Source organism: Malaclemys terrapin, chromosome 10 (assembly GCF_027887155.1).
Source record: "Malaclemys terrapin pileata isolate rMalTer1 chromosome 10, rMalTer1.hap1, whole genome shotgun sequence".
Lineage (NCBI taxonomy): Eukaryota > Metazoa > Chordata > Testudines > Emydidae > Malaclemys > Malaclemys terrapin.
Genome location: NC_071514.1, coordinates 70080126 through 70090612, shown reverse-complemented (window position 1 = coordinate 70090612; position 10487 = coordinate 70080126). Strand labels below are relative to the sequence as shown.

Sequence of the window (10487 nt, the reverse complement as noted above, 5' to 3'; positions counted from 1 at the left end):
CAGATTCAGGAGCAGATTCATGACTAGAATCCAGTTCTTATACAATGCTCCCTGCTCTACCCACTAAATCAGCAGTGCTCAAACTGTGGTGGCCTACAGACAGAGGTTGGTCACATGGTGCTAATTCTCTTTCTTGTGTCCAGCTGCTAAACCACATTAAAAGGAGGCTAAAAATACATCCCTAATAATACCTTTCCTTTCCCCATAGGCAGCTGCTGTAGTTGCTGCAAGGATTTTATGAAATCATGAATATGAGGGGAGGTGATCTGCTCCATTATCAGTCGGTGCTGATATGATCCACAAGATTCTTTCTGTGAAAGTCACAGAACCTTTGCACTAGATATTGCTGGTACTCCAGTAAAATCTGATTTTGACTTGACTGTTTTAAATTTATTTCTTCAGTTTGCTGAATATCAAATGCTACTGGTTAATTTTCTCAATTTAAATTCCAAAAGAAGTAGAACTAAGACAGCAAATGAAAGGATTTATAACGCCAGTTACAATGGGTTATATCTGCAAAACTGACTCAACTATTTAAGTATTGCAATTGAACCAACACGATTTATAGTATTGCCCTGAAACTGATAAGCACTTGAAAGCTAGTAGGTAGAAACAGTACACACACAGTGCGTACCCAAGGTTACCATTTGTGACACTGTCAGCATGTTGTGATGCATTATGATGACACTGGGTCACATCACATTAAAATAAAATTATGTTGCAGTTCAGCATTGTGATGTGATGGCTCTGAGCCCTGGAATTTTATTCTGGAACCTGTGGATGTCCTGCAAGCATTGCTTGAGGGATGCAAAACCACATCAATAAGTTTAGTGCTGTCCAATAAAAAGCTAGAAGTGGCAATATGCCAATTGACTCAGCTCATTCACCAACACAACTGCAGTTTATTGGCTGATATTAACAAGGCCCCCAAGTCATGCCATTGTTCAACTTTGGATACAGTAATAAATAAGAGCAGTTAGGCCTATGATGTCAAGTATCAGGGGGTAACCGTGTTAGTCTGTATCCACAAAAACAACCAGGAGTCCAGTGGCACCTTAAAGACTAACAGATTTATTTGGGCATAAGCTTTCGTGAGTAAAAAACCCACATCTTCAGATGCATCTGAAGAAGTGAGTTTTTTACCCAGGAAAGCTTAGGCCTATGAGTATCTTTACTGAGTCTTTTACTTGAGTGTATTAAATTTCATGAAAACTTGAGGAATATTCAGTAAGAACAGAAACACAGGGTGGCCAAATAAGCCAATGCAAGGCATTCATTTCTTGGAGAAAAAAAATACAGGTATCGGTTGCACCACTGTAGCGCTTCAGCGTAGAAACTCACTACAGTGAGGGAGAAGTGCTCCTGTCGCTGTTGTTAATCCACCTCCTCAAGAGGTGGTAAATGGTTCGACAGACGAATTCTTCCATTAACCTAATGCTGTCTACAGGGGGGTTAGGTTGGCTTAACTATGGGTATGTCTACACTTGCAGAGTTTTTGCACTGTAAGTTTCATTGGCGATAGGGAACCGGTGAAAGGAAAGTGCTCTTTTGTGTACTCACTTAATTCCTCAGGCGTCAGCGAGTGTTTACACTAGCAGCACTTCCATCGCGGATGACAGCTACCCCACAGTGGAGCTCTCTCGATAGGTCTTGTGGAAAGGGAGGGTGAGCTGAAGGCATTCTGGGTCCCTGCTCAGTGCCCCGTGCTGCCCTGCTCCCGGTCCCAGCAGCCCCATGACTTCCTTGTTTCTTTGGGGGATTTTTTTTTTAAACCCCCTGCTGTCTGGCTGCTTCATCTGCCATATCTACAAGCAAAGGGAAAGGAAGTTTCAAACTTCCCGGGGTTTACAGGGGAAGGGGTGGACGTCCGTTTACCTGGTGTCAGACCAACGGCGATGCTGGCCAGAGTGGTCACTTTTGGAACTGTGGGATATCCTTCGGAGGCCAAAAGGTGTTTACGCTGGTAGAACGTGTCTTCACTTTCACAACAGTGCAAAAAGAACAGTGGGAAGAGCTATATGCCTCTTGTGAGGGTGGTTTTCTTGTAGACGCTCCCGCGGTTTTAGCGCAAAAAAGGGACATTTTGCGCTTTAAATGATAAGTGTAGACATAGCCTCTGTAGGATGTGGTCTGGATTTTTCACACCAGAGTGACCTAGCTGGGTTGACTTAACTTTTTAGTGTAGACCCGCCCTAGTATCTTCCTTGAAAATGTATCCAACCGCACAGGTTCTCACAGTCTTTCAAGTGTGGACCACAGTATAATAGGCAGGCATTTTCTTGTAGATTTATCTCCCCTCCCATTTTCAGTCACATCCTTGTGGCAACTTCAGCAGTTGTTTCCCTAGAAAAGTACCAGTACAAAGGTGTCATGTATTTTTTAGCAGCTGGAAGTAAAAAGGAGAAACCAGCCCAGTGGGTTTAGCCAGCTTCCTGCTGACCACCCCCAATACTCTGTAGCACACCAATCTGTGAACTTCTGCCCTGGATTGGGCTGGGCTGGGTAGGCAGAAGACCCCTCAAGGTACCCGGGAAGGTAGGAAACTACTTTTGGGGAAGTAGGCCCCTCAATATGGGTAGAAGGGCACGAAACCCTGCCCTATCCTCATAGGGGTAGGAGACCCCTCAGCATAGGATGACGCCTCCTAAGGATTAAACCCCTCTCCGTGTGGGTGGGGGCCAGGAGGCTCCCCCAAGGGAGAATAAACCCCCCGAACACACCAAAGAATGGGAGACAGGGGAGACCCCTCCTGAGGGGGCCGGAAGGCAGAGTCCCCCCCTGAGGAGTCTCCCCCCCCCCCCGGGTGTGTGTGCCCTCTCGGCGTGGGGGAGGGGTTAGGGAAGCCCGTTGTGAGTATACGGCGTGCGGGGGGCCCGGGGGGGGGTTCCGCGTGACCCCGCGGGGGTGACCCCGCTCGGTGGCTGCTGTCCCATGGTGCCCCGCGGAGGGCGGGCGAGCGGGGCGGCCCCATGGCCCGCAATCCCAGCATGCCGTTCGGCCAGGGAGCAGCAGCAGCAGGCGGAGCCGCCGCCGCCGTCTCCTCCTTCACTGTGAGACAGCAGCGGTAGCAGCAGCAGCTTGAGGAGAGCGAGTGAGGAGCCGCCGCCGCCCCTGCCCTGCGCCGCTGCCCGGCCGGCCATGCCCTCTCGGGCAAGGTAATGAGCCGCAGAGCCCCGGGGTCTCGGCTGAGCGGTATCGGCACCAGGCAGCACTATCACCCGCGGAGCTGGAATGACTGGCAACCCAGGTGGGTTGGGCTCGGGCAGGGGGAGGCGCGGCCTAGGCGGCCTCCGGGGCCATGGGGGGTGCCTGGCCTGTTCCCGCTGTGCAGGGGCCTGTGGAGATTGGGAGGAGGGAAGGTGTGGGGGAGAGGAGAAACCCCTGGCTTTCTACGTAGGCAGGCCCAGCTTCCTGAGTGCTGGGGCCTAGAGGGAAATGGGGAGGGGGGAGTGACCCACCCCCTGATTATTGGGGCCTGGGGGGGGGGTATGACCCAGTCCCTGTCCCTGACTATTAGACCTAGAGGGAGATGTGGGGGGAGGTGCGAGTGACCCAGTCCCTGACTATTGGGGCCTACACACTCAGGCTTGGGGTGTGTGGGGGGTGAACGGCCACTGCCTCTCTAATGTGGCCTAGTCAGATGGGGAACGAAACGCCAGGACGCCTCTGATATAAAGGATCCAGACTTTGCTGGGTACTGGAAAGAGCTGGGGTAGGACGTGTGGACAGTGGAGGGGTATTTCCTGCTATATAAGCAATTCCTTATCTGTTGGTGGCTAGAGAAACAAAATGTTTCTGTATCACACAACACGTAACTTCTTAGAATCCTAGTTTGGTTGGGTTTATGTTGATTTAGCCCAGCCTCTCCTTCCCCTTTCAGGGTTTTGACCTAGGTGATTTATAGTTTATGATGATTTTAAGACATTTCAGTTCAGCTGCTGCTGGCACCCCACACAGTATTGTAAGTAGCAACTTTGTTGCTCAGTGATTTCTTTTATACTAGGAGACACTTTCCTTTAGTGGTAAACAGACGTTTTGAGTTGCTTATATTGAAACAGAATTTACGGGAACCTTCAGTAAGTGCATTTTTGTTCTTTGTGTTTTTTAATTGGAAATTACTTGAAGGAGAATAGAGGCTGCAAACATACTGGAGGTCTTTCAAGGGCTTAAAAAAAAGCACACACAATGTATATATAAATTTTGTTCTTTAATCAGGAAAAGTAGTCCAGAGTTGCAAGTAAACTAATGGGATTTTTGTATGTGATGTATTGCAGTTATTACATTTCAATAAGTGAAAGTGTATTTTGCATCTGAATTATTCCCAACATGTATCACCCCTGTAGTTGCTAAACTGCTTTAGTTTCTTGATTTAGTATCTTGATTATCACTTCAAAAGTTTTTTTCCTCTTACTTAATTGGCCTCTCAGAGTTGGTAAGACAACTCCTACCTTTTCATGCTCTCTGTATGTGAAAGCTTATGCTCAAATAAATTTGTTAGTCTCTAATGTGCCACAAGTACTGCTGTTCTTTTTAGTTTACTGTATTAATTTTTAAAGTTGTTTTTGTGAAACTGTTGTAGTTTGGCCTGAAGTATCTAAGTCCTTCGACTTCTTCATTATTGTTTCTATGTTGAACTTCTTTGGCTTCGTTTGAACGTTACTAAAACTTAAGTTGACAGAGCAAGGGACTGCAGTTCTGAAGTTTGCTGTCAGTATCACGGTAGTTTCTTAAATTGATGGGATTGTCATTGGAATGGGGAGATTGAATGGATGTGGAAGTGGATCCTGCTATTGTATGGGTGGAACGCTAGTTTCATATATGTGAAAGAAACAAAAGTTCATTTTGACTAAGTAGTCAGCACTCCACATGTTAGGGATGTTGAGTATGCAATAAGCATGCAACATTTAAATGATCACATGGTCACACCTCACTAAATTCTGCTCTCTTTAGTTGTTGAGGTGTAGTAAATTGCAAGTTTAAAAGTTAGAAATTTGCAAGCCATCATATTGATGTCCTGTTGTGGCATCCTATTTCTTCAGTAACAATGGAGGACTTCCAATGGCCTACAGTCTGGTACCTCCCTTATTCCCTAAATGATTACCTGCAGAGGAGTCCTGGACTCCATACTTGAAGTCAAATACTTTTAAGCTCTTGACCGAGTTTCCCCCTAAAAGAAAGGGTTAGATGTAATTTGTGTCCCTGCTGATATGGTGACAGCTGTGATAACAGCTTCCTGATAGGACATGTTAATTTGCCACAAGACCCATCTTTCTTTCAGCATAGAAAATGTGCTTTACAGATGCTGAAGCCCTGTCTATACTAGGAAATTGACTTACTGAAAATCATTTAAGTGGAGGAGGCGAAAATGGTTTAACTGTTGGCACAGTAAGAACAAAACTGTATTCAGCAGTATTACAGAAAGTGTGACTGAGAGGAGATGAACCATTGTCACTGACAAGTTAGTTTCCCAATGTGACTGGGGCCTGGTCCTCTGCATCCAGAGGATCATGAAATTGGAGCATTTGTAAAGGAATAAGTGAGATCTGTAGCTGTCCTTGGGAGTAACCTCAACCTACAGCAATTCGCTTTACCCCTTAGTTTATCTCCCAGGCACCCCAAAGAGTATAAAAATGTGCACAATGAGAGTTGTGAGATAATTCTACATATGTATGAAGTCTAAAAATGTTACCATAATACAAAGATCACTTTGACCGTATGAATTAATATACGGTTGTTTAATTGAGCCGTCAACAAGGAAAAAAAATCTTTGCAAAGGTATATTGTCAGCTAATTAAAAAAATTCTGATAGAGCTCCCTTAAATAGTATGTTCTGATATTTTTTTTTAATTTAAAAGTAGCTGTGAATTTTTTTGTTTCCTTGTTTTATGTTTAGAATGAACTTTTGGATAACAATTATAACACAAAATATACTCAGGATTTTTCTTTTTCCTTCTGTGTATACACCTGTCTGTTGTTTACTACCTGTTCAGTTCTAGCTCTGTTGCTGCTGGTTAGTGGTAAATAGCTTCTTGCAGGGGCAGAGGAAGGTTGTATGCAGGCACCAAAATTGCAAAAATTCTATCAAATTTCCAAAGCAAGAAAAAAGAAAATAAAACTTTTTTCACTAATCTTTCATGGCCAATAGTATGTACAAAACTTTCAAATGGAAATACTATTTTTTTAAGTTGACTGTATCCCTTTAATTAGGATATTGTGTTTTGAAGTTTAATGATCTGTAAACGTGATAAATGAGATGAAATCTGAACTATATCATCAGAATCAGAACCTCCTGAACCTTGAGGTGTGAAAAATCTGATTCTGAATTTTGCAGCTCAGATCCATCTCTAATAAAGTCTAGTTGGTGAAGCAGAATTTGAATTTCGTGTCCATGTGAATGCGGCAATACCTGTCAGATGTGTGTGGGCTGGTTTACACACAGTTTTTGTAATGCTGTATATTGGACAGTAATAAGCTATATGATATACTATAAGCTCCTTTATTGCTGAATAACTGCATCCACACTAGGGAGGTTGTACCAGTTTAACTATATCTGTTTCTAAATGAATATAGCTAACTGTGTATGGACAAGACCTGAGTGTATGTGGCAGAATTTTGATCAGGAGACTTGATCACATTTAGACCCTCAATTGCTGCCTTTCTGAACTTCCAGGCCTCTGCCTCCTTAGTTTTCCTTACAAGTGTCCACTTCCTTTGGCTTTTGGAAAAAAAATTAAAAATTCATATCACTGTGGAGTTCCTGCTAGTTTGTCTGCTATTAATCTTTAGCATTGGGCTGAATTAACTGTGCAACACACAGGACTTCTTCACACTCACAGGAAAGCAGGCTTTGTGCAACACAGAATCATTAAGCAAACTGATGTCTACTGATGCAGCATAATGGTAAGGACTAGAACCATGGTTTTAACATTCACCTTTTCAGGCCATGGTGAGACAGGGTAGATGGATTTTAAATAGCCTGCTCCTGTAACCAGGAGTTACTTCTGGAATAACTGAACTTCTCTTTATGAACAGAAAAAGACACAAACAATACGGTAGCTGAGGATGTATATGGAGAAGTAAGAAACAAAAGCTCTGACTGGTAAAAGTTCCAGAACTACTCTGATAGATACAAGTTCAATCCTGGAATTTAATTCTTGAAAATGGAAGTTATCCTTCTCATGCAATGTAAGTTAGTGTTCTGAATTATTATTATTTGTTTGTATTACCATGGCACCTAGAACCCCTGGTCATGAATTAGGAGCTACTTGTGGTAGGTGCTGTACAAATACAGAACAAAAACATGGTCCCTGCCCTCAAATTGATTATAGTCTAAGTATTAGTCCTGAGCTACATTAGAAAATTGTGGATCAGAAAATCCACGCCCTTGAGTGCTGTAGTTAAGTTGACCTAAACCCTAGTGTAGACATGATTGAGATGAGACCCCATAAGAGTTTTAGCTGTGTGAATGGATAGACAAGTCTGTATCTTAGATGTTATACAGAAAGAATCGGCAAGATTTATACATAGACTTGATGTGAGGACCTAGAGAGAGATCCAAGATGATAATGACATGTAGGTTACAGGCAGGAAGGTGGTGTCGTCCACTGTGAGTGAGAAAGGGGGTAGTGGGGAGGGTTTGGTGGAAAAGATTAACAGCTCTGCTTTAGCTGTATTCAGCTTGAGCTGACAGACAGCCACAAAGACATGTCAGAAGGAGACATAACTGGCGAGAAGAGGTAGATCTGTGAGCATAGAGATAGTCATTCAATTTGTCTTTGTGGATGATATTCCCCAGAGATAAGGTGTAGAGAGAGAAGAGAAGAGGCCACATACAGAGCCCTGTGGAACCCCCACAGAAAGTTGGACGGGTGATGGAGAGGATGTGCCAAAAGACATGCTGAAGTACCAGTTACGGAGGTAGGAGGAGAACCAGGAAAGGACAGAAGCATGAAAGGCAAGGGCGCACAAGGTTTCAAGAAAAGCATGGTTGACTGTGTTGAAGATGGCTGACAGGTCAAGAAGGATGAGGATGGAATACTGGTTCTAAACTTTGATTAGGTAGAGGTTGTTAGAGCTTTTGGTGAGAGGGATTTCAGTGGATTGCGAGGGACAGAAGCCAGATTAGAGAGGGTCAAGGATGGAATTGGAGAAAAGAAAACAATTGTAACCAGCGTATTCAATGAATTTACAGATGGGTGGAAGAAGGGGTTGGAGAAGTAAGTGGGGTCAAGCTTTTTTTTTTTTTTTTTTTAAGTAATTAATTAATTTATTTTTTAAAAGCAAGACTAAAGCAATGGCTCTCAACCTTTCCAGACTACTATACCCCTTTCAGTAGTCTGATTTGCCTTGCATACTCCCCAGTTTCACCTCTCTTAGAAACTACTTGCTTACAAAATCAGACACAAAAATATCACAGCATATATTACTGAAAAATTGCTTTCTTCTTTCTCATTTTTACCATATAATTATAAAATAAATCAATTGGAATATAAGTATTGTGCTTATATTTCAGTGTATAGTATACAGAGCAGTATAAACAAGTCATTGTATGGAATTTTAGTTTGTGCTGACTTCGCTGGTGCTTTTTATGTAGCCTGTTGTAAAACTAGGCAAATCTCTAGAAGAGTTGGTGTACCCCCAGGGATGGCATGGGATGGGGTCACTGAGGCAAGTGGAGGGATTAGAGGAGACGGTCGGACAAGAAACTTCTATGTCTCTGACAGGAGAGAGCTATAGGAGGGGATTTGGGAAAGGAAGGAAACTAGGGGAGAGGGAAAGTTGTCATATTTTGCCCATGTTGTCAACTTTTTCTTGTACAAGTTCATCCTGTTCAGAGAGAGAAATTAAGGCAGGAGGCAGGGAGGGTTTGAGGATTGAGGCTGGGATGGAGCACATGACATTCAGTTAAGTTGGAGAAGTAGAGTTGTTTAGGAAGATGGCAGAAGTGAAGGGGGAGAGATTGGATTCATAGTGAAGGTAGTTAGCTTGATCACAGGCTTTTTGCCAGAGATGCTCTGCTGTGTGGGAGCAGAAGGAAGTGAATGTTGTGACTGAGCCAAGGTTGCAGATTGACAGGATGGGTCTTGCAAAAGAGTCAAGGTGTGTGGAGGGGAATGAACCATGGAGAATCATCCCACCCTATCAGTGGATAAAAAGGGAGGTGAGGACTGAGAGCAGATGAGAAGTTATCAACCTTGATAGACTGGAAGTCACAGAATATTCTGAATGTTTCAGTGTTGTAGGTAGCAAAGAATTAAAGCATATTATAGTTAATTTGATCAGCATCTCCTATTTGATAAGTCGTTCTGTAGGTTTCATGTAATGTTCATGGAGCAGTTTTTTATGCAGCCCATAAACTTTAGTTTTTCTGCAAGTTAAAAGTTCTTGTGTGTCACTTTCAGTTTCTTTTCAAGTGTGGCACATGGATTTCAAGACTTTTTGTTCTAATATACAGTGCTTTTTTGCTAATTATGTCAAGGATTCAAACTTGTATAGAGATAATGTAAGCATGTAGTGTAGTATACAGAGAGTTACCTGCACAAGTCCATTTACTGTGTGCTCTATTGCCTTTTTGGTGCCAGCTTGTACTGAAAAGATAAGTTACTTAGGTAACAACTGATAGTTGTGGTTCATGTTGCCAACAGAGATACTGCAAAATTCTAGTAGAATGCTTTTCCTAGCACAGAAACCCTTTTTTTAATATTGCAGTGTATCAGACTTCTATTCCACTCAGAACGAAGAGATTATAACAAGCCCAACGATACTTTTTTCTAATTCAAGCAGTTTTACTGGGGATTGTGTTTTAATTTTATATGACAAGAAAGAGCAATAGGCTTGATGTGTAAAGTGAAGGTAAAGGGAAATGAGGTAGCAGTGATCACATTAGTAAAATTACGGTGAGAGAGCATGAATATGCTTCATATGATGAATATTTACCTATAATGACTCATGCGCCACACTTTTCTGCTGGCCTCCTTGAAGTGTGGTGTGTGTGTGTGTGTGTGTGTGTTTTTAACAAGTATTCTATTTCTGTCTTTGTTTTTTTTGAATCAGTTTCAGTAGTTTTTCCCAAAAGCCATGCTTTTCTAACCTTGAAATCAGTCAGTTCAGTTGTTCACTGAATGCTTTACAGAAATCTGGGTGACTGACATGTAATATTTCATCCTTGTTGGCCACATTAGTACTGTTATCTAAGCATTCATGAAAACTGTTGTGAATAATTTTCGTCATCAATCTTACTAGTCTTAAAAATCCATTGCAGGTCACCTTTAAAGTATTTATACATTATTAATTCTTTATAAAAGTGGCCTGTAAGATAATGTAAGTGGGGGAAGAAGATGTTGTATTTTGTTCCTTTTTAATAATCTGGTAAATAACTAAAATATCAATCTTGTGTTTTTCTGGTTTTGCTGGAAGACCTCTTCCAGGTCTCAGAGCAAATGGACTGTGATCTCTCATGTCTTGACTGAATGGTCAGTGGAGTTAAA

General features: G+C 42.6%; 1 protein-coding gene across 2 annotated transcripts in view; it reads left to right on the top strand.

The window, feature by feature from the left end:
- The first annotated feature begins 3059 nt into the window (after positions 1 to 3059).
- Positions 3060 to 10487, top strand: part of SMG1 (SMG1 nonsense mediated mRNA decay associated PI3K related kinase) — a 123597-nt gene continuing 116169 nt past the window's right edge. For both annotated transcript variants that reach the window (XM_054041229.1, XM_054041228.1), the window contains exon 1: positions 3060 to 3247. In XM_054041229.1, coding sequence (XP_053897204.1) covers positions 3159 to 3247 — 89 coding nt within the window. In that variant the 5' untranslated portion in view covers positions 3060 to 3158. The remainder of the gene's footprint in view (positions 3248 to 10487) is intronic.